At 43.1% G+C, this 27980-nt stretch overlaps 1 protein-coding gene across 1 annotated transcript in view; it reads right to left on the bottom strand.

The window, feature by feature from the left end:
* Positions 1-27980, bottom strand: part of ITPR1 (inositol 1,4,5-trisphosphate receptor type 1) — a 104933-nt gene continuing 76953 nt past the window's right edge. The window contains exons 39-58 of the mRNA XM_069966637.1: positions 26147-26270; positions 25872-26059; positions 22273-22456; positions 19142-19395; positions 18642-18842; positions 18040-18150; positions 16329-16424; positions 15442-15564; positions 12596-12703; positions 12269-12461; positions 11436-11558; positions 11087-11262; positions 9241-9405; positions 8964-9159; positions 8797-8874; positions 8582-8721; positions 8331-8496; positions 6719-6879; positions 503-664; positions 1-342 (exon numbers count right to left, since the gene is read on the bottom strand). Coding sequence (XP_069822738.1) covers positions 256-342; positions 503-664; positions 6719-6879; positions 8331-8496; positions 8582-8721; positions 8797-8874; positions 8964-9159; positions 9241-9405; positions 11087-11262; positions 11436-11558; positions 12269-12461; positions 12596-12703; positions 15442-15564; positions 16329-16424; positions 18040-18150; positions 18642-18842; positions 19142-19395; positions 22273-22456; positions 25872-26059; positions 26147-26270 — 3036 coding nt within the window. The 3' untranslated portion in view covers positions 1-255. The remainder of the gene's footprint in view (positions 343-502; positions 665-6718; positions 6880-8330; positions 8497-8581; positions 8722-8796; positions 8875-8963; positions 9160-9240; positions 9406-11086; positions 11263-11435; positions 11559-12268; positions 12462-12595; positions 12704-15441; positions 15565-16328; positions 16425-18039; positions 18151-18641; positions 18843-19141; positions 19396-22272; positions 22457-25871; positions 26060-26146; positions 26271-27980) is intronic.

Genomic DNA, 27980 nt, shown 5'->3' with positions numbered 1-27980 from the left:
TAAAGTCAGTTTATTTTATAGATTCTCAAGTGCAAAGTCCGTTCCTTCCCGGGAGCATTTGGCACTAGACTTCCAATGCTGGATGCCATCAGTTCTAAAGAGGATGGTAAGGATGTTTGGGGTGGTGGCAGCAGTAGTAGTAGTAGTGGTGTGAGACTAGGAAGAAGAGGAACGATGGGCTTGGGTAGCACAACTTTCACCTTAACACAGCCAAGGATAGAGGTGCGGATGCCAAACCACACTGGATACAGTCAACTATGCCGGTTGCTGGGGATTGAGATTTAGATGGGCCGGCTGCCCCAGGAGACCAATCCTCTGCTTTTGCTTACGTTGCTCTGTCATCTGTGGAACATACAGAATACATTATGGCATTACACTATATACAAGCTAAGATATTATCTACTGCTAAGCTATGTTCACACACAAAAGCAACAGGTCTAATCCAAAAAGGCAGCCATGCTTCTGCCCACACTGACCCCACTTATTAGAAAAATCTTCTTACCTGATCCTTGAGCTCACTCAGTTGGCTGGACAAATAGGTCACCAGACGCATGGTCGACTCCAACTTCTCCTGCAGATTCCTTAATTCATTCTGTTCACCTTCAGAGTCGCTGCTTACAAGGGACATGGCTCTCATCCTTGGAAACCAGTCAAGGTTTCTATCCTTTGTTGGAAAAACAACAAAACAGATGAGATTTTAAACACAAAATGAATTGTGGAAAAAAAAACAAAAAAAAACAACAACATGGCGGACATTTATTACTTTAGTAAGGGCAATAAAGAATGCGGACAATCTAAGATTCTTTTCTAAATCTAAGATTTCCATTCATTTTGAGTAGAGACCCTATAGTTTGAATCCGCTTCTAAAATATAGATACAGGACTGTAAAACAAAGAAAGTGACATACTCAAACACAAGGGATCATGCAGTGACCTGACACACCCAAACCCTAATATTAGCACCTGAAGGACACCAGTGTGTTCCTGAGAGTACATGTGTCTGAACTGTGCACTACACCCAGCAGACGTACTGTATGTACAGTATCCCAGAATATCCCACACACTTTACAAGACAATGAATCAAGAAGTTTATGAATGGTGATTCATGGCATTAGTTAGCAGGTGACATGAATAATCTGATCTCTGCCATCACACAGAAAGAGGCCATTATACTATTACATAAGTTCTAAACTGTATAAATGGATATATCTGGCCTTTTACAATCCAGAAATTCAGTTTGCTTTGTTTCCCCCGAGATACCACATTTTCCGAAAGACATTAAGTGCTAGAGAACCAGTTGTACTCCATTTATATGCACGAGGCCTTACTGAGTTGTAACAGGTCTGTACTATGGCAGCCAGAGAATGCATTCTGTACCACTGACTTCCTACATAGCACGTTCAATCACACATCGCATTATGGAAACGGTCTCCCAATACAACAAGAATATATAATGATCATGGATTAGGGCCTACAAGGAATTCACCATTTCCATCTCTATGTAAATACAGACTTTTAATCCACATTTTTCTCCTCAACAGCAGCTTTAGGCCTTATTCCCATGCTCTGCTGACAGTCCGTAAATATGTGCAATGTGCTCTGAAACATTTAAATCTTCTCGCTACTGTACTGACACACAAGGATTCCAGACAAGGGAAAAGAGACTTCCTACTGCCCCCTCCCGCCTTTTGATTCCCCAGATGTGTGGGTGCTTAGGACATTGACGCTGTCCAGATTTCAAATGTAGCTCCACTAACTAATGTCTACATAAGCCTAACCCACTTAGCCCCCCCAAACCTCCAGCTTATTTACAGGCCTTTTCACAGTATATGTGCCCAAATGGAATGGTCTGTCTAGAATATAACAGTGAACAGAATAAAAACAAATACACACACATTATATATATATATATATATATATATATATATATATATATATATATGCGAGGCCCTTGATAAATGTCCACATATATATATAATATATATATATATATATATATATATATATATATATATATATATATAGGCGAGGCCCTTGATAAATGTCCACATATATATATATATATATATATGTGGACATTTATCAAGGGCCTCGCGCCAATTTATTTTTTTTTAACCAAGTTTTGTTTAGGAACCAGTATTTAATGGGTGAATATTTTTTAGATTTTCTGTTTTGAGCATTTACCTAAATAAAAAAAAAAAAGCATAATCTGGGATTTGCGCGGTTTTAAAAATCGTACAAACAGCTGCACGTCTAAGTCTGATCAGTACCTGGTGAATTTTTTGCACAATTTTTTAAATAGTTATTATTCTGCATTTATTTTGACAGATTTATGAATATTTGTAACATTAGTCCTACTCAGGTGAGTAAAAAACAAAACGGGTACTCTGTAGAAAAATCTCACAGTATTCAGAGAGCAGTCGGTGCACTATTGCATCACTGTTCCATGAGAGAGCTGCAGTCACCATGATGTAGCAGTCACTTCTGTAGTGGTGGAAAACTTTCACCATGAGTCATGTGACAGAAGGCATGGTCTTCCCATATAATGACTATTGCACCATCCACCCACTGAGGGGAACATACGTGGATCTACAGATCCCTTAGCTTTAACACTTTTTACCAAGAACAAAATAACATACCGTACTCTTTGCAAAGAAAGTTTACTCAAAAAAATAAAAATAAAAATCCAGATAAGTGACTTGGATCTTTGGTAACCGTACTTACTACTTACCCCATTAAAAAATAAAGCCCCCACAGAGGCTGTCCCCTAAGCCTGCATAGTAATATAGCTAGCCATATCCCTAAGCCAGGCAAATTTTCTGCAAGGAAAATTGTAATAGGCCATGCCAAGGCTTTACAGTAGGGACTGTCAAAGCTGCAATAAAGACTGATTCTTGAACACCCTTTTTTTTTTTTTTTTAAACAGATTTTTTATTTTTTTTCCCCTCAATCTCCTGTTCAGTGGTTTCCGCAACATCCTTTAAAAGGCAGTGGACTCCAAGGTAAGGGCCCGTTCAGTGGTAGAAATAGTATAACTCAGCATGCAGTATGGCAGGGGGCACGCTACATGATGAACAATTCTGCATCCTCATCCCCTACTACACTTTGCAATTCTTGCCAGTTCACCCCCCTTCCCACCACTTCCTCCGAGCAGATGTATCTTAACCACAAAACAACTCACTTCTAAGTAAAGGGGCTGGAAAAGTCCCGTGGACACTAACTTCACGCCCAGACACGGGGGCGGAAGGTTGTGGAAACATGAGGGGGAGCAATGTGCAAACCACAGTGACCATAGCCTTGTCATGAAGGACAGGTGACAAGGGCAGATATGTGACATGCAGACTGGTCTGTTACCACCCATGCCTCTACCAAAAGTGGAAACGGTTTTTCTGTTTCTCGCAAAGACTTTAAAACACATGTGCCGATCAGCCAAAGCCTTAAAACTACCTAGGTGAGGTGACCAGCATGGATTGTCTCGTGACAATGGCGTTGGTCAAGGGGTGAGATATTAGGCAGCAACCAAACAGTCAGTGCTTTATGGTTAAAGGTGTGTGGGAAAGGAAAAGGTCGCTGTGTAAGGATTGGAGTGACTGATTGTTAAAAGAACTAGGACAATACCCAAATTGTGATGATCTGGTCAGTCTTGGGAGGTGTTCCTGGTGTGCAGTGGTCAGAATCTACTAAACATGGACAAATAAAGACAACTGGTGAACCAGCAACAGGGTCACAATAGAAAGGTGTCAGGTGTCAGTGTACAGCTAATAGATGCCACATGCAGCCACTTGCGAGTCCCCATGCTGACCCTGCTGAGCTGTGGTACTTATTGCGAGCACTGTCATTAGTGAACCATTGGCGTTTGTGGCTTTTTTGGGGGGCATAAAAGTATGCCGAACAAAACTGATGTGTGAGGGTACCCTTAGGATTAAAAAAGGTGCCCTGGGTAACATACTACTGGAAAACCATCGACCCCGGCATTTATGTGGTGCTCTACATCGGCATTGGTAGTGTGTGTGTAATAGTAACCAAGAATGGCCCTATTTCAGCAGTACCCTTCCAATGGCCTCTTGTAGCATATAAATTTTCCATGCCACAGTTGTTCAGGAGTGGTTAGGAGAACACAAGTTCAAGGTATTGACTTGGCCTAACATAAGTCCAATCCATGGAGACCTCACCATGCTACACTTAAAAGGTTTGCTGATAATGATACCACAGGAGTGGCTTGTACAAAGGTGTTTAATGTTATGGCTGTTGGAGTCTATAGAGACTTGTTCGAGGCACTGGAGTCCCAATGAATGGATTGCCACTAATCACACTAGCTTAGCTATAGCGGCTGCTAAGCCTATGTATCTAAAGGCCCTATTCCACGGGTCGTTTAGAGGAGCAATATCGCTCGTATTCGGCCGATATCGGCCGCTACGAACGATATTCGTCCCGTGGAATAGAGTGCAACGATCAGCCGACATCGTTCATGTCGGCTGATCGTTGCAGTCGCTTGTTTTTCAACATGTTGAAAAACAAGCGACTGATATAGCAGCGATCTGCTGCCGTCGCTCTGTTGAATAGGAGCATCGGCAGCAGATGCTGCTATATCCTATGGGCTGCCCGGACGATCAGCGATCCCCCGGGCAGCCCCCCCAGCAGCTCCCCTCCGCCCCTCCCGCACTCACCCGCTCGCTGACGCCGCGTTGAATAGCGGCGGCAGCGAGCGGGGAACGAGGAGCAAACGAGCGCTAATAGCGCTCTTTTGCTCCTCCAAACGACTCGTGGAATAGGGGCATAAGGGGAAACCCTAGAAGTATGCACTTTATTTCCTTAACTGAATTTCTTTATGAAGGCACAAAAGGAGTATAGTGAGCAGCCCAAGTGTCTCCGTGAGGAGGAGTGTGTAATGTGCTGAAACAAGCCCATGAAGGGAATGCAGAGAAGGGCCTGGCTGCCCCCCAGTCATCTCAGATCTTCTACAGAGGTCGGGTAATGTGCAGGAAGTGGATTCCACAACCCCAGAGCTGATGAGAAATCCACAACCTAATCCGGTCAGCTGATCCACCCACCAGATGATTCAATTCTTGGTAACAAGGAAGATGTTGGTTCTCCTGCAGAGACTTAAGTTTCCTTCTTCTGACCTAACTGTGCCCCCTCACTGACTGTGCAGACAAGCCCCTTAACTGCTTGAGTACTGGAATGGAGTGAAGACAGTCCCATCAATAAAAAGGGACCACATAAGAGAATGTTAACTAACTGGGGATTTTTGGGACTGTTTTTGAGTGGTATACAGACATTTCTAAGTAAAATCAGTGTTTAGGAAAAGTTGGGTGACTAAAAATTTAAAGGGGTACTCCGGGCAAAAGGTATTTTTTAAATATGTATTTTAGTAGATCAGGCAGGCAGACTTCCTCCAAAAAAATGTGACGTCACGCCTCAAGTGTATGCACGAGCAGGGGGCGCATGTAGAAGTATAGAAACAGAATAGACGTTTATTCTTCCTCCCTCCCTGTGCTGGTAATGTCCCCCCCCCCTCCCTCTGTCCCATCCCCCTGCCTGGTCCTATTACACCTGCTGCAGCGTGGTGAGTGTTCCTAATCTGATGCTCACCCCAACTAGCCACCCGTCTCTCATGCAGGAGTGCTCACCCGCCGCCCGGTCCCAGCGGGGTGAGAGCTCATGCATCTTCTCCTAAGCAGCTTGCTTCATCTGAGCCAGTCTCAGCGCTCACCCTGCCACCCAGTTCCGTGCCCAAAGCAGCATGCTGCTTGGGAGAAGGTGCAGCTGCCTAGAAGATGCATGAGCGCTCACCCGGTCGCCTGGATCGGGCAGCGAGTGAGCGCTTGTGCACGGGAAGGGGCGGCCGGCTTAGATGAGGGGCAGCAAGTTAGGAGAAGATGCATGAGCGCTCACCAGGCAGGGACCGGGCGGCGGGTGAGCTCTCGTGCACAGGACCGGGCGGCGGGCTCAGATCAGGGGAGTCAAGTGGGGGGGCAGTGCTGGAGCACTCACCCGCCGGCACTGGGCAGAGGGTGAGCGCCAGATTGGAAGCACTCACCACGCTGCAGCAGGTGTAATAGGACTGGGCAGGGGGATAGGACAGAGGGAGAGGGGACATTACCAGCACAGGGAGGGAGAATAGAAGTTTATTCTGTTTCTATACTTTTACATGCGTCCCCTCCTGGTGCATACACTTGAGACATGACGTCACTTTTTTTTTTTGAGGAAGTGAGCCTGCCTGATCTACTAAATTGAGGGAAATAGCAATATATGTGCATTTCCCATAATTAGTGTATATTAGGGATTTGTCTAACTTTTTATGCAGTTACATATTTAAAAATCGGGCAATTTGCCCGGAGTACCCCTTTAACCTTAAGGGGGCTTGCACCCAGGTAACCAGAGTCACTAATCGGCTGAGCATGCAGATCCTGCTAAGACTACTCAAAAGAGGAAAAGAAAAAAGCTGACACATCAAACATTAATAAGTCACAACAGGTCTCACTCCTGAGACCTGCCGTGGTCCTGAAATACAGCTGGGTGAGCATGGTAGCACACGGCACTCCCCAGCTGGCAATGATCTGCCTTATTCGCTTCATAGACTGTCAATCAAATCTGACACTTTTACTTTATTACAGTCGGGAACACATGCACACTGCTGCACTCTTTCTAATCTACAGTTTCCAGATCAGCAAAGGATTTTATTATAATTTTTTATACATAAACACACAGAGACATACCTTTATCATTTCTGCCACATAACTTTCTGGTCCAGTATATTCCGTAGAGTCTTTCACTTTCACCAGTACAATAAAAAACAAATAGTGCCACATATTATGTTCCTCCTTAATGTGCTCTTCAAATGTCACAGTTTTATTATCAAATTTGTCCCGTTCCAGCCCTGTATAAAAAGAAACAAACCAAGGTGTGATAATGTGAATGATTCTACTGGATAGAAGCTTCTATACTATGCATATGGTTCATTCCTCCGAAATATTGCCTAATGTTCACACACACACCAATTAAAGCCGTACTACACACAACCATAATGAGGGTAAAGCGAGCGTCGACCTGTCAGGTCAGTGCTCATTTGCCCCTTATCCCTCGCTCGCTACCTGTGCCATTACACACACAAATCATCAAGCAAGGAGGAGCGAGGAGCTGCAGGAGGGGCCGCCCAGACATTTCTTAGATTGTCCGGGTGGCCCATGGAAGTCTGTGGCGGTCTGCTGCCCCTTCTTTTACACGAAGCAACGAGCAGCAGACCATCGCTGCCATGATCGGCCATTTCAACACGTTGATATCATCATTTGTAATATGGCCTTTAGAATGGCAATGCCAAAAGGCAAAAGAGGGAGGTTTGGGTGCACCAGCTTCAGGGGGATGAACTAGACCTCTCCCATGTACCTTAGTCCAAAGGACTGAAGCAGCACTCCAGGAATTTAAGTTATGGAGCATTTATCCTCAATGTGACCGAGCTCGGTTACACTGGGGGAATAATTGCTCTAGGAGATTATTATATATATATATATATATATATATATATATATATATAAAATTTTAAATCAATTTTTATTGAAGTTGAGACAGAACAGTTAACGCTAGGTTATATTTCTGGATTGCTGATTCATTCTCTCGGAATTGCAATTATACTGCCCAATGTTAATTATATAGACCTCAAACAGGAGGAAACTGTAGCAGAACATACACTGATGGCAAAGGGATTATCATATATGGACAGGTCTTCCTTCCAGAAGGCTTGTACATTATACTTTAATATGGTCCTAAAACTACTGATCAAATTCAGAGATAACCTATATAAAAAAAAAGTTCTGCAGTAGGTTTATGGAGGAAAGACATAAATCTAGGACAGGTCAGATAGAGATATCTAGTATAGCAGCTTCAGGTCAAAGATTTTGCATTAAAAATACTACACCCTTGGCGGAAAATGCTAGCTGCTGCTTGCACCCAAATATAAAGTGGTATTTCCTTCAATGTAAATATACAGGGATGTGCGAATCGCAGATGTAAAACGAAGGGATTTGTTTGTTCTGCAATCCCCTCATCAAGCCGTCGGCCTGTCAGCACTGCTCCCTGCCGCTCCACCCCGGGTGCCGGGGATTAGCTGGATCCAATCCTGGGAAACTGGGAGAAGTTTCCCAGTATTGGATCCAGCTTTTCCCAGCATCCTAGGAGGGGTAGCAGGGAGGGGAGCAGTGCTGACAAGCCAGTGGCTTGATGAGCGGAGCACAGATCAAACAAAGCGCTTCGCTTACATCTGCGATTCGCTCATCTCTATTAATATAAAGAGGTCAAATGGTCATAAAGTGGGAGCAATGCAAGCCAACCCACCACAAATGAAACACGTAGTCTTTATCACTTCCTCTTTCTTCTGCTTCTCGCTCCTCAAGTCAGCAAAGGTATCAATGATGACTCCAAAAATCAAGTTTAACACAATAATGATCACCATGAAGAAGAACAGCAAATCGTAGATGACTCGCGCTGCAAAGAGAGGTTCCTGTGGAAAGAGGGGAAAAGTTATCCACCCTACACAAACATGGTATAATTGAACTTGACAACATTTTTAAAAAGGGAAAAGATACCTCTTTGGAAGGTTTCCGTAGAACATCTCCAACACCGCCACCACTTCTAAGTCCATGACTAAGGACAGTCACTATGCACATCAGTAGGGTCTCACAGGTATGTTCCTTCTCCTCTTCTTCTGACTCCTCGGAGACCTCATCTGTGGATGCACATTCACTAAATTGCACTAGACAGTTTTTACATCTACATTTTACAATACTAGATCTGTCCTTACCTTGGGTGCAGTTGTCCCCAGATTCCAATCGGCAAACTTCTGGATACAAAAGCTCTCGGGCCATTGAGCTTCCAGTCTCTGTAACAGTAAAGTGCATATTGACTAAATCAGGGCATTTTGTGTCATCCATTATTTTCTTGGATACAGTAACTGGCACTGTAGCTCACCTGGGAAGGCTGTCTCATTCGGCAATCTATCCACTTCCAGTATAAAATCATCTTTAAAGAAAAGGTATCCCACAATGGAGAACAAGTAGACCAGAATCAATGCCAGTACAGCAGTCAGGATGATCGACCGCCCATTCCTAGTCACACTCTTAATCACATTGAGCAACGTCTCCTCCCGGTAAACCAGATCAAACAGCTATGACAAGGCAACATGAGGGCAACCATTATAAGAGATAGAAAGATCTTAAAACTGGACCATCGGTCACTGAAGACTCACCAGCAAACTGTAGAAGAATTCATGTACAAAGACTCCCATAGCACAGATGAGAAGATATAACAGGTGGTAAAGAAATTCAACATCCAAGACCATCGCTCCATAACCTCTAGTAAAGGTTCCTCTGTTTCCCACAAAGCTTGTAAGGAAGATGATTTTATTGCACACCTGGGGAAGAAAGGTCATAAATACAGTCTTCTATCCAAACCAAAGGGCTCTATTACACTGAGCAATCATCTGCTGAATGAGGCTGATTTGAGATAATGTCAAACTGTGTCATAAAGACTATGATCAGCCAAGGAGCTCATCAGCTGATCATTGCCTTTCAGCAAGTTTAAAAATGATGCGTGTCCTACACCGATGACAAGGTGAAGAAAATAATAAACATTACACTTACCTGTCCAGGCTGCATTGGTGTTCTGTCTTTTCCCCGCTCACCGTAGCCACCAAGGAAGCCATATCTGCAGTGACAGCTCGCTTAGCCAATCACTGGCCTTGGTGCTGTCCAGTCTTGTTTAGCAATTGGCTGAGCGGCATGTCACTTCAAAAACAGCGTCAGTGACAGCTGCAGTGAGCGTAAAAAAAGGCAGCATGAAACCAGGGGAGCCTGAGCAGGCAAGTATAATGTTTATTATTTTCTAAATAAAGCAAGGGCTGCAGGGACATATCTAACAATCCCCGTGCAGACCTTGCTAAACAAACAATTATCGAGTCGTGTAATAGACTGCGTAAGCCAGCGCCAAGGTACAAGAAAGCCACCAAAGCAACAGACAAAATCTTATGGAGCAAATTGAATAAAGGTCAAGTTACATGCCCATAGCTGTGGTGTAAACAAGTGCCAAGATCAGCTGAAGTTGGCTTGCTCCTCAGCTGAATACCAATAAAAAAACAACTGAACCTCTAACATATTACAACATATAGATTTTATTGTTAAAATTACAATACAATGACAAAATAATAGATAAATACACAATGAACCATGGCTGACAAAATGTTAAAAACGACAAACATACAGTGAGGGGGCTGCTGCAGATGGACACAAGTAAATAAATAGATGGTAGACTAAAGTGCTAGATACAGTACAAGGAGAGCTATGAATAGATGATTTTGTAGTAAACAAGCCAAAAAAGTGCTATAAAAAATTCATAGATCTCAACTGGTGTAAAACTACTAGAGTGTCATACCATAAATGATGGAAGTCAAACTTCCATCATTTATGGTATGACACTATCATTTATGGTATGACACTCTAGTAGTTTTACACCAGTTGAGATCTATGAATTTTTTTATAGCACTTTTTTGGCTTGTTTACTACAAAATCATCTATTCATAGCTCTCCTTGTACTGTATCTAGCACTTTAGTCTACCATCTATTTATTTATTTATTTACTTGTGTCCATCTGCAGTAGCCCCCTCACTGTAGGTTTGTCGTTTTTAACATTTTGTCAGCCATGGTTCATTGTGTATTTATCTATTATTTTGTCATTGTATTGTAATTTTAACAATAAAATCTATATGTTGTAATATGTTAGAGGTTCAGTTGTTTTTTTTATTGGTATTTAGCTTGCTACTAGAACCCGAAGTTCGTAACCTTATACTCATCCCCCATACATTAGAGCAGTACTGGTAGTGTCTTGTATGGTGGAGTTCTACAGACTTTATATATGTGTTATTGCTCCTCAGCTGATAGCTGTCTATATTGCTAAATGAGGCAGATATCCCCACTCCTATGTTTAAAGGGGCCGTCATATACTGAGCAACATCTTATAGGAGCTGCCATTGTCTGCTGTTCTAAACCTGGTCCAACAAGCAAAGGCTCAACGGGAAACTAACAAAAATCACAACTTACATTAAATGCCCCTAAAAGAAACAATGTAGGTTGGAGCCCAATAGAGAAGATGAGTCGCAGGATGGTGGAGGCAATCAAAGCTCTGATTCCATGTGGCTTGGGAAGGACTATAACTATGGCTAAAGAAACAAGCATGGCCGTCCAGAGTAGACCTGAGAGACGGGAATCCAGTGTTCCTATAAAATAAAGAATGTTAGTAAAAAGAAGTGTGCAACCTATCATCAGGTTATAGGCATGCAGATGCACAGCCTTACATGTGTTTTGAAAGGTTTCTGGAGGTTTTCCAGAAACACTAATCTTTTTATAGGCATAAATAAATAGAAATTTACACAACATGGTACTCACTAACCTCCTCGAACACCAACAAAAGGGTAGAAAAATGCAACAAGAAGATTCATAAGCACAGCCAGGTTGAATGAGATGCTGCTCCAGAAGGTCATGTTTCTAGAACACCAGTACAGGACATGCTGCGCTGCAAGACACCAGACATTGGTGATGATTACATTCAGAAGATAAACCTCAGCTAATTCTTACCATAGACTCCTGATAAGACCTCTTTGAGGCAGCTATAAAAGTCAAATGCATTTTAGAATTTGCATTATTGCCTCGAGTCCCTGACTGACCATGGGTCTGGTGACCCAAACTAATGACACCATAGATTCCTATGGTACGTCACTCGAGTCGTTAAGACTTCCAGTTGGGAAAGGACTTAAAGCGAACCAATCACTATTCAGCTTATAACGCTGTAAGCAGCTGTAATAGAGCTGCTAAAGTGCTCCCTTCCTGTATCCTGTGATAGTAAGGGTATATTCAGGAAAAACGCTTTTAGGATACGTTCACATGTACAAAATCTGCAGGAGATTTGATGGCCCAGATTACATTCTAAACAAATTTGCAACTTCAAATCTGCTGCAGATCCTGTACATGTGAACGCACCCTTAAACCAGTGCACGACACAGGCAGAGCCCATCAATCACCCCAACAGAGCCTTCCAGTAGAATTACTGGATTGACTTCTCATGGTAGGAAGAGCATTGGGAAGTCATATAGATGAACCCTGACAGACCTACTTACAGATCCTTCCCAATGGAGTAATGAATCCTTACCCAATAGAGTTATCAGAGAAGGAACCTCAGGAATACAAAGATCCTCATGTTACAATGAACCTCATTTGACTCCTCACCTCTTAGCTTTTTCTGCCAGTTCATTTCATTGAACAGATCTTCCGATCGTTGAAAGAAGTCATGGATCTTGCTTCCTTGTTCATCCCTTTCTGTTGTGTAATAAACTCGCAGTTTTGACTCCTTGGTAAGAAACTCACATATACTCGGCACAGGGAAAACTATCTGCTCCATCGTTCGGTCAAGCCGTACAATCTAGTGACATAACAAATATTACTGACATTAGACAGAGCTCTAAATATGATCATAGATACCCAAAAACCATAACAAAGGACATGATTGTGATGGACACAGGGATTCAGGTTAATGATTGTTCTTTACAACCTGACCTCTATTTGTGCTGTATGTTTTGCATAAAATTCCAGTGCCTCATCACCATCCCCTGTTTGGACTCCTGGTTTCAGCATTTGCTGTAGCTCCTTGTTGTGTCGTGCAAGCTGTGTATAAAAAAAATAAAATAAAATTACTTAGATCTCCAGCATGGGTAAGAAAAGCCTCAAACCCAACTTTCCCCAGATCCTGATCAATCTTACAAAGTTGTATGGTTAAAAGGGGTTATCCAGGATTATAAGAAAAGAAAGCTATGTTCTTGTAATTACAGCACCACTCCTTTCCTCAGACTGTGTGTGGTATTGAAATTCCACTCCATTCACTTCATTGGAACAAAGCTGCAAAACCCACACCCAAATTGAGGACGAGAGTAGTGCAGTTTCTGGAAAAGAACGACCATGTTTTTCTAAGCACGGATAACAGTTTTAAAAAAGTTCCAAATCAGGGTATACCTCTCCATCCAAAACAGGAGATGCAGAAGTGACAGGTCCTATGCACTACGGCAAGATCTGCATTTACGAGCAGTCACTTCCCCAACAGCTGCTCATATGTTGCAGCTTTGCAATTTGGATAAAGACCATTTTATTTTACTTTTAAGAGTCTTGAAAGGAGAATTTCACCTTAATTACTGTCCCCATCACATTTTGAGGACTAACTTCTGGTAGACTTAGGAGCCAAAGAAGATGATTATAAGTCATGATGCTTCCTAATGCTAACAGTAATGTGAATCTATAAGTGGAATTCCCCTCACAATTTGTCCCAGGCTTTAAGTACAAGATACCCAAGAACATGGAGTTCTCTGTCACATTCTGTAGGGAAAGGTTTAACTTCACTTACAGTAATAAGATAAGAGGTTAAAAATGGCACAAGGCTTCTCGTTTCCTTCACTATTTTAAGAAAAAGAAGCAGAACCATCTCTGAGATTCTGTGAGACAAGCTCATTATATGGAAGTCATACAAGGGGTCTTCACTCGTGACATGTGGACACCGTAACAGATTTCCGTTTCAGAAGCCGGACCTCTGGTCATTTTTACAGATTCAGTTTTTTTTATGGTGCAAGATGTAAAAAAAAAAGTTCCTGTTGTTACCTGAAAACAAACAGGAAGTTGCTATTGACAGATCTCTATTAATCAGAACATGTTCATACCTGCTGTTCCTTTTGCCTCCATTGCATTCACAATGCGGGTAAAACCACAGTTTCCTGGGCACAATGCCTTTTTTCCATGGCTATGGTAGATACGGATCTAGGGGCTTTCTGGTACATTAATACCAGCATGGGGTAACATACATATATCTAGATCTTTATAAGTCTCAGAACATGATGAGGCAAACCCACAGCAATTGTCTATTCTAGTCTAAAGAGATTAAATATACCAGACTCATCAGCGATGATGGAGTTAAATTTAGGTCAAGTTTTACTTTAAGTACCCAGATTTTAACCCTTTATTGCTTATATCCCTCCATCACCCTAAACCACTGTCCACAATGCCTGTAAGTAAAAAACTGTCCATAAAATTGGGGGTCCATGGGGGTTCCCTCAGTGCTACCAGTGTTTTTTCTAGACAGCTGTTTGCTTTCCTATTGTACATGTCCTCGGTTCCATGATTACTGTTGTCCCTCAGTGTACTGTTTGCATCTTGGTGGTTCTGGGGTTGCAGCCCTGCCTGTTGACCCGCCAATTTATTAAAATAAAAATAAATAAATAAAATAAACTGTCCATGAAATAGTGGGCACAGATGCAAATGCAATGTTCAATAGACATGACGTGGTTCTCAAAATTAAAATAAACAGCATTTTGCCCCAAGGAACAAACTGGGAGCCAAGCTTATAGGGGTTGTCCAGGCTTAAGGCCCTAATACACTAAACGATCATCAGTTTAGGCTAATAATTGTTTAGTGTAATAGAACGTGTTGACATGCACAATGTCGGCTGATTGTGATCTTTCAACATGTTGAAAGATCCCAATTTTTGCAGTGACTGTCTGCTGCGTAGCTCCGTGTAATAGGAGTGGCAGCAGCAGACTGCGGCTGACTCCAACAGACTGCCCAAACAAAGGCTATCTGTGCGTGTAATAGTAAAGGCAGCGAGCAGGGAACAAGAGGGAAGAGTGTGCTGAACTGACAGGCCGGTATTTTTCTAATGCTGGATAAATAGTCACTGTAAAAAAAAAAAAAACACAAAAACTACTTTTGATATGTCAAAAGACAGCGAAAGTTTTTATTACTTGGGGTCTGAGCATTCTCTCTCGGTTTTGTCACATGACTATGCAAGTCTATACAGCAGTCTTGTTTAGAAAGCAGAGAGGCGTGTAGCAGCTCTGAACGCTCAAGCCCCCAACGATAAAAACTTTTGACATGTCTGTCTGCTTTGTTGCTCAGGATACTATAAAACTGTATTCTTATAAAAGAGATGGCCCCTAAGGATTAAGGATATTAGGCCAATAAAAAATAGGAATAATTTTCAAGCACATATTCACATTTAATTCCTTCTGTTTGCAAGCAGCTCAGATAACCACAAGGTGTAACCATGGAGACCTCAACCCTGGAACAGTTCAAGGGGAATTTTATTTAGTTTTTTTTTATAATCTGAACATTAACCCATACAGATTGCCTTCAGTTCTTGCTCAGTGCAGCAGAGTTCCTGTGCGATTCCTGGATGAGCGCCCAGTGTGGAAGCAGCACATCTCTGCCCGTGTAACACCCAGCATGCCTGACTACATGTGCAGAGAGCTGGCACACCCACAACCTTATAATACTGGGACACTGTGTCCATGGTGAAGCCGCCTCACACTGTGCGCCGCATTACACAACAGCAGACACCTCGTGTGCTTATATAAGAAGCCCACCTGATGTGCCAGGATGTAAATATTGTGCCCAACATTACGGGGAGAAGCAGCGTGATCTTCACAGCCCTCAGCATCATCAAACTCCACCTCCCCCTGCAGATAAGCCTTCTTTATCACCTCCACCTGAGAACAAATAGGAACCGCATCATTTCTACACAATGTCAAATATATAAAACAATATAAAATGATATATAATTATGCAGAAAAGCCTGTAAGAAAATCCTGTAAAGATCTAAGTAGAGGGTATCACACGGTCTCAGGGCCTTATTACACAGACTGACACTGCACCTCATTACATAGTCTGTACACAGCTCAAGGACCGTGCGGGGAGGGTCCACTATTACACAGGCAAAATTTACAACCAACGGCTGTTAATTTTTTTTAATAATTAAAATGACACGTCGGCATATAGAACTCTTACACTTCCTTTACACATTCTGTATGCTGTCTGTAGCCACGGACCCGTAGCTACAGACAGCCTATGGAAATGCATCCGTAGGGTATAATGCATGGACCGACCCCTATAGACAGTAGTGATCACAGCCCTGTAACATGTACGGAACATGTTGACAGGGCCATATAAATGAATGGGTCCATGGTGATGACCGTAATTGGGGGTGCACAAAATACGAGTGCAGTATATAAGGTGTAAATGTGGCCTTAGATACGGCAGCTCAGAGGGTTCAATACGTTCTAATGCACAGCAATACAGTCAGATAATATTTTAAGCAGATCACCCGATAGAAATGTCAGATCCTTGGTCAGAATTGTTAAACCACTTATATGGCACCCCATTTTAATGCTACGTGATTTAAAGAAATCATGGCGTTTTAGGAGGGCCGAAAAACACCTATAATAAAAATGTGGATTTTGTCAATTAAACTCACCAGCTCCTTTGGCCTCATATTGTACAAGATCCGCTCGGCGTTCTCGCTGTCATGACGACTCTCCATGATGGCCAGCAGCAGCTTGGAGGCATTGTTCTGTAACACAAGATAGCTTTATTTCATCTAAGAACAGGTGAAAGGTCATGGTCATCTCCTTTTAAACACACTGGAGATGGATAAACGCTCACATTGGCATTTCATGATAACTGTATAAGAGGAGGCATAAAGGGACAATAAACTAGATGGATGAATAGCTTACAAACTAGGGCTCCACTAAGTAACACATGGCTAGTACAGGTGCTACACATCACGCTCTCCTTTTAATGTATTCAGTCATCCTTATTTAAGAGATGTTCGCCTCTTCGTGAATTCGGCAAGGCAAAAAGGAAACGGGACCTATTTTAGGACCAGTGTACAAATACTCCGGTCTTCATAAATCCTCCCCGCTGTCTTGATGTTTTACACTTATGAATAATCTCTATCTCACTGTAGAATGATGGACGTCTAATTGCTTGGCCTTCTAAGCCTTTCCAAACTAAAAAGCAGAAAAAAATGTGCCTCTAAAGCCCTTATTACACGGCACGATGGAGAAGAACCGCCCGGGTGATCGCTTGATCTGGGCAGCCCATAGCAGATAGCAGCAGTCACCAAAGATCAGCCGACATTGTTCAAGTCGGCTGAACATTGTTTTTTTATTACACAAGACGATTAATTGCCGTTATCGGCCAATAAATTGTTTTGTGTAATAGGGCCTTAATGCAAAGGAGAGTACCTCTACAATGATCTTGTGTGAATAATAACAGTGAGTTGCACACAAGTGGGCTGTTATTATGTACCCTGTACTTTTATAAACCCTCCCGGGTTAAAGTGGGGGCTGACTTAGGAAAATTATTACCATCAAAACTATTATAAAATTGGTCCCTTTCTATTGAAATCACTGAAGGAATGCATTTTTGCTTGTGGCTAAATTCAGGTGATTTCCAGAAAGATGAGGAAATGTATGTCTACATGAAATACACTGTATGCAAATGGCTGGTTGGTATGTGTAGTAAGGAGGGAGGGACAAAGCCCATAAACTTTTGCTTGCTGCCCCAGACTAAGGCAGCTGCTTGATTTGTCACTTTAAGGCCTTTGGGCACAGGATTTCACTTGCCACGTCCACTGGTAACAATGCGCTCTCTCTGCAGACAGGTATCATTACAGTGTTACATAATGGCAGCATTGTGCCAAGCTCCGGCTATGTAAACGTTGAATCGAAGTTCCTGTTTAGTAACAAATCTTTGGCAGAAGCAGTAGATTTAGGATTAATTGAGAGCACCAGCCTCATCTTGTGGATCAGTAATACATTGTGCTATGAGGAAACAAAGTGCCATCTGCACAATGTACTAGTCAGGACACACAAGCAAAACATTCCTGTACTGGCGACTTTATTAATCTTGCTTGTTTGGTTTAAAAAAAAAAAAAATAAAAAAAATAAAAAAAAATAGTATATAGCACAATCTATAGTCTTATAATATATAGGATTTTAGGAAAAGGCCTTCAATCTGGCAAAAATAGGGGTTGTTTATGTGCTGGATTATCAGATTTTCTAAATGATTAGGGATATTAACTTTTAAAAAAAAATATTTTATAGAAATATTAATTTGTAACCTTCACAATAGAGTGAACACATCAAATCAGGATGCAGAAGAAGTTCCAGCAAAAACCCCACCTTAAGCTCTAACACCAAGTCCATTCTTTTTCTGCCAAGCGGGTTAATGTCATTCAGGATCAGCGCAGTGATGATGTCTATGCCATTAGACTCATGGGTTGCTATGCAATTCTGCAGGTAAAGAGGCGATCAGGTTATTACAGGTACTGTACACACAGGATCGTAGATTGTATATGATGCAAGTAGCACAGAATTTATACATGAGCCCATGCTGCCAAAGAGGCCCAGGGCCTGGACTGGGATTATACTGCAGCCACATATACTCCATATCAGGACAGCTGGTGCCAGGGGTACAATGCCAGACCAGCTCATGTGATCCAGCTTTCGAAGCACACACTGTGCCGCCTAGCAGCCCCGAGGCGTGTCCCGGCACCAGAGCAACACGTTACATAACAGAGTTACACAGAGTTCCAGGAAATCACCCAACACGTGCAACATGTCCCAGTGTCAGCTACCTTATGTAATACACCTGAAAAATAGTGAACGGGATTGGTACAAAGCTTGGGAGCCAATCACATCTAGGAATCACTGGCACATTATGGTATGCAGGCAACACAACATTCTGTCTCCTGGGCGGTGCCTCCCCCACCCTTCATAGTCACCTGATTTTCATGGCACGGTCCCTGGCAGTACTCAGTCAAGCTCTCCAGTGTCTGGTTAATGAGGGCAACGTTCTTCTCATTGATGTACAGTCCCAGAAGGCCGAGACCACCCGTTGTGCTTCCACAGATGCAGTCAAGAAACTGCAGTGTCTCACAGACTAAATTATAGTTGGTTTTGTTATTCTGGCAGCGCAAGAAATTCTGCAGACATTAAAAAAAATAAAAATTAACAACAACAACAACAACAACAACAACACTATCATCATTATTATTATTATCCCCCCCCCACACACACCCCATTTACCTTTTTTTGGTTTTCAATGCTACCCAGCAATTAACCATGTAGGAGGACACAGTTGCTACTTTTAACACTTTTACAATAGTAATTTCCAAGCTCCACTATGTAAAACCATTAATGCCTATTGAACTGCAAAAGGTCACATACAGTCATTGCTAAAGGAAGAACTTGAATGCCATACTGCTAGAACAGATTGGTTCACCTGCAGGTCCCGGTTGTGGTTCTCACAAAGTAGCTGCAAGAAGCGCAGGATTGGCTGCATAATGGTGATCACAGGACTCATCTCCAGCTCATCTCTTCCTTTCTCTGAAGCAGCCAGGCTGCCATCCCCAGCAGGGAAGTGATCATCAGGGTCTGCCTCCCGCCGGAAAGTGCTGAAGGCCTTCTTGGTGGCAACAGAGGCCTCTAGAAGCTGCTCTTTGGCTTCCTCTGTAATCTGCGTGGTGGATTCTCGGACTAGTAATTAGGAGAAAAAAAATAAATTAAAAAAAATAGAAAAGTTAGACTCCATTAATACAGATTTTTGGCCATAGATCTCAGAATCAAACCTTTTTAACTATTCTTTAGCAGGGATGCACAAGCCTATTCTAAAAAGGTTTTTATCACCAATATTCGGCCAATTACCGCTATTATGGCAGATAAATAGCTTGGTGTAATAGCTCCAGTTAAAAGACAATGGTCAGCCGACAAGTACAATGTTGGCTAATCCTTGTCTTTCAACATGTTGAAAGATTTTTGAATGATAATGACGGTGTGCTGGCAGTCGCCCTGCGCAATAGGAGCGGCAGCAACAGACCTTTGCTAATCCCTATGGGCCCCCCACGCTCTGACCCGCTCGCTGTCGGTGTAACAGAAGGAAACTATGAGCAAGCGAGCGCTGCTTTGACAGTTCGACACACTTGCCCCTCACCATCGGCCCGTATAATAGGGGCATTATTAGAAGGCCCTAAATAAGACTTTTGCCTTAGAGCCCTAATACACAGATACACAATAACCGCTCTGTATACTAGGGCCTTAATAATCCGTGTAATAGAGAACGATCAGCTGATAGTTTCTTTAGGCATGGACCTAAAATTATCGGCCGCGCATCGCTACGTATAATAGCGATGCACACCTGGCAGCTGACAATGCAACAAACAGCTTACATTACCTGTTCACATTACCAGTCTACTCCTGCACTCTGCCGATTCGGAGGCAACAGGCCGCTGAGCCAAGTGGCCTCTCTGAGCTGACAGTCCAATCACTGGCCCAGACCGCCGCGGCCAGTGATTGGCTGAGTGGCCTGTCAGTTTAGAGAGGCCACTCTGAAGCTGCAGCACGCAGGACCGGGGAGGAAGCAGAGCACAGGAGGAGACTGGGAATGTGGAGAGGTGATGTAAACTGTTAGGGAAAAGGGAAAAGGCTGCACGGACAAAGGGAAAAGGCTGCACGGACATCACTGAAGATGTCCCTGCAGCCCTTGCTAACTGATAATCAGGCCATGTAATAGGCCTAGGAAACGAGCAGCGATCATTTACAGTATTGATTGGCCAGTGTAATAGGATCACAAGTGTGTACTATTAGAAAGGGTGCATATATCTTGGAACTGACCTTTGGGAATTGGTTTTGGGTGGAGGGGTAATTCAAACAGTTTCTGGGCAATGAATTGGTTATTATTTAGGTCCATGAGTTTGCAATATTAAATACTATGTGATTGCTTCCCAATGTTGCCATGATTATTGTTTTACTGGTGTATTTTAATGTGCACATCTCTTTCATCTTATATGAAATATTGTATTTTTTAACCCCATAAATACAATTGAATGATTTTAATGGAAAAATATGCTCATATTTTTTTTTGATTTGGCATACTATAACGAAGGACATAGGTTGGCAGGAGAACAGAACATTGCAGACTCTGTATGAATGATAGAATCAGTTGTCAGGTGGCATGGCACGATGGGGGAATGGAGTAGGAGAATATAAGGTGGTGTAGGGACTCTCTAGGGAGACAAATAAAGGATAGTATGCAATGGATATATTTTCTATCCACACACACAAAGCATTCAACCATATTTCCCACTGTCCCTGGGATGAACTCTTGGTCTGGGCATCCATTTTTTCCAAAAAGCAGGGTTACTACTAGGGAATATTGCACCTGGTTATAGGGTGGGGTAAGTTTAAAGTCACAGTTCAGTCTGTAACCAAGTAAAGCTTGGCACCCTGCAGCATAGCCACAGAATAGTATTTTTTTTCTTTTTTGGGGGTGGTGGTTTGTTTTTGGGTAGACAAAATAGAACAGTTGGAGTTTCTGGCACACTATGATGGGAATGATTGTTGCTTTATGCCCTTCCTGTCTCTGAGCAGACAGGAGCTGGCAGAGAGCCTTCTTGAGTGCAGAGCTCAACTCTTCCAATAGGACAACTTCACTTTGTGCAGCACATCACTCCTTGTCTTTTCACAGGCCCTCTCTCCTTTCCCATGATTGGCAGTGACACGACGTGCAGCCTTAAAACAAAAGAGAACCACTGTTGGTCCCTCTGCTTTTTCCCTAATGCAGAGGCTGGGAATAAATGTGCACCTCAAAACCAGTGCTGTGTAGCTAGAGGTGTGCACCTCAAAACCAGGCTGTGTAGCTAGAGGTATAACCAGTAGGAAGAGGAAGATTGTGATCCTGCTGTATACAGCTCTGCTGAGACCACATCTGGAATACTGTGTCCAGTTCTTTAGACCTCACCTACAAAAAGGACATTGATTTTAAAAAAAATAAAATAAAATGAATAGGTCCAAAGATAGGCTACAAAATCAGTGGAGGGTGTCAGACATAAAACATATCAGGAAAGACTTAAGAAACAAAATCTATATAGTCTGGGGAAAAGAATGGAAAGGGTGATATGATCAAAAACCTTTGAATATCTTGTTAAGGACTAAATAAGGTATAAGAGTGAAGTGTTTTTAATGTTAAAAAAAATGAACACGAGAACAAGGGGAAACAATCTGAGGCAAAGATCAGAAACACAAGAAAATATTACTTTACCGAACCGAAAGAGTTGTAGCTGCTTGGAACAATGCAGATTTGATTGATAGATCTACAATAACTGAATTTAAACCTGCCTGGGATAAACATATCTATCCTAAGATAATAACCAAATACCAAAGGGGCAGATTGTTGGCAGACAGAACCAGGAGTCAACGCACTATGCGTATACTTCTCCCGGCTCGTTCACCTGAATAGTCGCAGTCAGACAACTCTGACCAAGACCAATCAAAACTTTGATAAGTCTCCGTAAAAATTATTATTATTTTTTTTCCCCATTGACAGTGTCCATTTAAAATCCCAGTGAACATTCCCACCTGACTTCCGATGCGGGGTCTCCCTCTCTGACTGTTCTTCATCCCTCTTCTTGCTCCCAAGGTCGCTGGTATTTACAGTCACTGTGGCTTTAATTTCCTGTTGAGCAACTTTCATTCGATCAAAGAAAACTTTGAAGAATTTCTCTGATTTCTTGTCCTCTGTCAGCCGGCAGAAGAATGAATGCTGCAAAATGAGAGACCAACATGAAACAGACTGCAGAAACACCCAAAAAAAAAAAAAGTTACATGACAAAAAAGTTAAGAATGATCTTCTAAACCAGGGATAGGCAACCTTCGACCCTCCAGCTGTAGCAAAACTACAATTCCCATCATGCTCAGACAGCCTTGGTTGCAAAAGATTTAGGTCACGTGTATTTTATATGGAAGAATGCTTATCACCTGCCTCCAATGTTCAGCCTTCTGAGTCTGTATTACTAGATCCTGATGGCAGACATTGGTAGATTATACTAGTGGTCCTCCAGAGTGAGAAGAGCTGTGCAGCTCTGATCGCCATGGATCACTACAACGATGTAACACCACCACTTAGGAACCATGCTGCCACTGTTGCACCTGCATGGTGGTTTTCCATAATTCTGCCTGCAAGGCTCTGGCACCTCTGAATTGCATTAACAGGACAGTAAGTAATTTGCCAGGACCAGTGTAGTGACCCAGCACAGGTGTGCCACTAAGTTTTATACACCTGGGTAAAGTGACTCTCTCAGGTTCACACAAAAGAGGATAAAAGGAGATTGTATTGTGTGTTTTTCCCCACTAGATGTCCCTGTATTTATCATGTATGTACTGTACTATGCACAGCTGAAGGTCAATGGCTTAACTCTTAATGTCACGTCATGATTTGTCCTGTAACTGTTGCAGGTATTTCTTCTATCCTATTTCTTCTCGCTCATCCACACAGCCCCACTAATCACAGGCTAGCTAAGGGACCCCTACAAAAAAAAAAAAAAAAAAAAAAAGCCAGTTGCAGGTGGGAGAGTCTTGTCAATAGAGGTGGGGAGGGATTGAGACACTCGAGAAAACGACTTGTTTCCCACCTGGTGGAGGCCTCTATGGACTGTTAAGTTGGGACATTAGTTCACACTCAGGGGCATAACTAAAAATAGCTGGGGCAAACTTTTGATGTGCCCCCCCCCCCCTTTCACCATTTAAGTCTAGTCATAAGCACTTGTCAGGGGTGCTTGCAGTTAAAGGGACATTTGCAGAACCTGGGAGGCCCGCTTGGCCACCTGGTGCTGTAAATGACCGCTCAGGGGGCCCAGTGTATTGCAGAAGCAGGCAACAGGGCCCCCTGATGCAGCCAGCCCAGTAGCAGCCGCTATGAATGCTACAGTGGTAGTTGCGCCCCTGATCACACTGAATTTACATCTATCGGTCATAAACGTCATCAAGCAGAAGTGGACGGAAAGTGTGGTAACCGGACTGATCCTCATTGGGGTTTTTGAAAATTGTGGAAAACTAAAACTCTATATGTTAGATTTCTGCTTGTAGTCTAGAAGTTATTAAGAATGTAACCAGTCACTTATGGGCACATCACAGCTGAGAGTTAACCATTGCATCCAGGGCTACCCAATCCACTGGGCACTAAAGCATATTGGCACCAGCAGATGCTTTACAGGCTGGACACCTTCACTGACATTAATGCAGTCTGTCAGGTTTTCATCATGGTGTCCAGCATTATAGTAAGGGGGGGGGGGGGGGGGGGTGAGGAATCGTATTGTGCAGCATGCTGTGCTTTGTTTTACAGGAACCAGAAATGCCTGCCGGGGCCTCCGTACCAATACTTTAGTCTAGACTCCAGACTGTCAGGATGGTTTGTTATAAAGTATCAGGGGCCCTTACAGAAAACATTCCCTTCCACAGACAGCAAAAGGGATATTACAAGCTAGAGTAGAAAGCTTCTGAACTTTTCTTCCTACATCAAGCTTGATTTACCAGAAACCCCCTTTACTGGGGGGGGGGGGGGGGTGCGAAGAAGTTATTGGGATGGGAAAGTAGATAAAAATAGTGAAGAGAAGAGCTGTATAGAGGGTGAAGGGAATATACCAGACACCTCTCTAAACAGGAACAGAATATCCAAAGCTGCCAGGATCTCCAGGGGGATAACAGTAGCCATGGAAACTGCCTCTGTTCCCGACTGCAGCGCTCTGACGCACGCAGCACAGCCTGACACAGGGGGAGAATGAGGCCAGCAGCTCATTAAATCTCCTGCCTGCAGCCAGCAGATATAAATAGACCTTATGTAACCTCCTGCTGCTGCCTGCCGAGCGTGCACACACACACCTAGCCAGCCCCGCTCCCCTCTGTGGGACCCGCACAGCCACGAGAGGGCAAAGGGGGCTATAAAGAATTAATAAAGACTTGTTAGTCTCAGTTGTTACACTGAAGCCAGAGGGTTCACAGCATAACTTGGGGCGCTTAAAGGAAAACACTAAGTTTGGTCAAAAGTTTTAGTGATACAATTTACTTCCAGGATTGCAACACCCCACTATGGTGCACATCATACAAGATCACACTAGTTGACATAGCTGCAACCAGAGCAGGTAAGGGCGCAAGCTTTCCTGTCTACTTGGTGCAGGGTTGTTTACTATATGAGATAATACAAAGATCAGGAGTAGTGTTGTGAATCTGTCAAAATGTTTGGGTTCGATAATGTTATCTGAACTCGGACACTCAGCATTTGATTCCCAGCGGCTGCAGAAGTAGGATGCCGCCCTAACTAGACATGGATAAAGCCTATGGCTGTATCCATGTTTTCCTAACAGCCCTAGGGCAGCATCCAACTTCTGCAGCCACAGGGAATGAAACGCCGAGTGTTCGGGTTCACATAACATTGCCGAACCCCAATCTTTTTTTTATTTCACTAATGAGATGTCACAACATCAAAACACATGCTGAAGGGGGCACTAAAGTAAGAGGAGAAAATATTAAAAAAAAAAAAAAAAAAAAAAAAAGGATAAAGGAAGTACTGAACTTGCTAGATGGCATCTACGTTGTAGGATAAGAGGTTTCCCCAGAACACACCTTGGCATTTTGACGAAACATCAAAAGTTTTCAACTGTCAGGGTCAGAATACTCACACCCCACACAATCTATATATAGCTCAGAGAGGTGCACAGCTATGCACTTCTCTCCCTGTACCAGATAAGCTCCATAGAGCTCAGCCATGCGCTTCTCATGACAAACTAGAGATCAGTGGTGTGTGTGTGTGTGTGTGTGTGTGTGTGTGTGTGTAGGGAGGGGGGGGGGGGGGGGTAAATTGGGCATTCTGAACACTTCGATCCTGACTAATCAACACTTTTGACCAGAATACAAACTTGTACTTGTGTTTATATATACTAGCTCTTCCTCTGCTCACATCCAGAGCTGCATGCTCTACTGGCTTCCTATACATATACACCACTGAAGATTGTTGATGTACTGAACCAGCAGGGGGCAGCAGAGCATGTTCTGCACAGGTGAAGTACGGAGTCAGACAGTACTAGCAGGACACCAGCAAAATGTGCGGCTCTGGATGTGAACTGAGTATAAATTGTTCTGTAAAGTAGGATATTATGTAGATATCAAACAAGGTACCAGCTAACCTGAATAGTGGTGTTGCCTCCTTCAAGCAGTGCAATGGCTAAGAGGATGCTCTCATGAAAGACCCGATCACTGGTAGCATTCATGATTAGGTCAATCACTAGGTCCGATGCCCCCTCTTTATCCAGGTGACACTGAACGTCCGCCAGACTCATCTCTCCTCGGCTAAGGCTCACGGTTCCTGCGGAGGCTACAGGACAAGTGCAGTTAAAAGAGAATTAAATTATCCTGTAAAAAGAAACCAAAACTATTCCTTTACCTAGATTAAACAATTTACCTCCACTGCCAGATTTTCCACCACCTCCAGGACCATTACCATAACTTGTGAGGCTCTCCCGTCTTCCTCCATGCCTGATGTTGCCATAGTAGCGGTTTACCAAAATCACTCGTAGAGCTTCACCCTGTTGGAACAGACAGCAACCACTGCATGAGAGACGGCAGATAAAGCTGTAGGCTAACTGGCTTCAGCGGTCCTGGCTATGACTCGAGTATTTGCCAAACAATCAACAAAAAGTTCAAGAGACCAACATAAAGGGTGCGCTAACCAAGACATACCCATAGACAGATGGTCAAATAGGCTCGAATCTCCATGAATGTACTAAGAAACCCTTTAACACACCACAACAAGAGACCAACAAAAAACAGACAAAATGATGACCACCAAACTGATGACCTACAGGTCCATGGCCGTACATACCCGCTTGATATCTTGCAGATGCCTCAGAGGCTGGACTGGGACAGAGTCCTGTGACTGTGCAGAGATCAGATGTACAAGTGTAAGAGAACTGGAAAACCCTTCAGTAATGCCCCCAAGATGATGGGAGATGTGGAAATGGAGGTGACCTGAGATCAGACGCTCAAGATAGGAAATTCACCTGTAATCCAGTGCACTCAGCGTGAACCTGACTCCCCCGAGCACTCAAGGTGTAAGTATGACGTATCCTATCAATCTACCAGAGCAGGAGCTGGACTGTTCCACTCAATGACCACCACATTACCCCATTTGGCTATAAAGATGGGGCTCCTTTGTTTTGACAATGCTTTTAACATTTACAGTGTAAAACATGGGTCTCCAAACTGCGGCTCTCCAGCTGCTGCGAAACTACAACTCCCATCATGCCTGGACAGCTAAAACTTTGGATTTGGCCGTCCAGGCATGATGGGAAATGTAGTTTTGCAACAGCTGGAGGGCCGCAGTTTGGAGACCCATGGTGTAAAAGTTTGTTTTCTAGTCCTTCCAACTCTTCTTGCCCCTACCCCTCCATTCAGGTGTCTAAACTTATTGCTAAGAATGCACAGCCTGACAAATTCATGGAAAAGACTGGTTCCTAGGGATGCACTGTAACAGGACTCCTGTACTAGTGGTATTAGCGGGAGCAGCCGTCAGCCTCCATTACTGTTCCTTTTAGGCTGCAGAATTTCAGAACAGTGTAAATCTTTAAATAAGCCATGATAAGATATGGCCTAACATCAGGAACTCTACATTGGAGGCTGTAGGTTCAGACAAGCAGCTCTGACAAGAAAAGAATTTTGGAAAGCCCCACTAAGGGGTAAGGAGGGGGCCTGGAGACAGGATTTGGAGGATGCAGGATTTTACTGCAAATCTTGTAAGGAATCAAAAGGAATCAGATGAGACAGTAAGGTCAGCAGTGATGCCACAAAAAAGGTGATCCCTGAGAAAGGAAAATATATACAGAGGTCTCGCCATGTAAGAAGGACCCCCCACAAAAAAAAAAAAAAAAAAAAAAAAACTTCTTTGTTATAATCTTCCTCATTTCCCCTATCCCTAGGACAGGAGGGTATATAGCCACAATTAGAGGAATAGGAAGTCACACTACATGGATTAAAGCAGGGGAGAGGTGGACAAAATGTTGCCAATTGGCAGAAATGCCAACACTCAGCAAATCTAACGGGCATTCTAGCCTCAGCCATCAATACTAATAGGACACATGGCAGAAGACAACTATTTTAACTCATCATTTCCTGCTTCTATATTCATCAAAATTGACAGTTGTGTTAAAATATGCTCCACTGTGACGGAGGTCGCAGAAGGGAAAGGGTTAACCTCCCACCCACACCAAATCTGTGAATCAGCAGGAAAGTCCCTTCAC

Source organism: Dendropsophus ebraccatus, chromosome 4 (assembly GCF_027789765.1).
Source record: "Dendropsophus ebraccatus isolate aDenEbr1 chromosome 4, aDenEbr1.pat, whole genome shotgun sequence".
Taxonomy (NCBI): domain Eukaryota; kingdom Metazoa; phylum Chordata; class Amphibia; order Anura; family Hylidae; genus Dendropsophus; species Dendropsophus ebraccatus.
The sequence above is the reverse complement of the archived record's forward strand: the minus strand, read 5'-3'. Positions and strand labels throughout refer to the sequence as shown.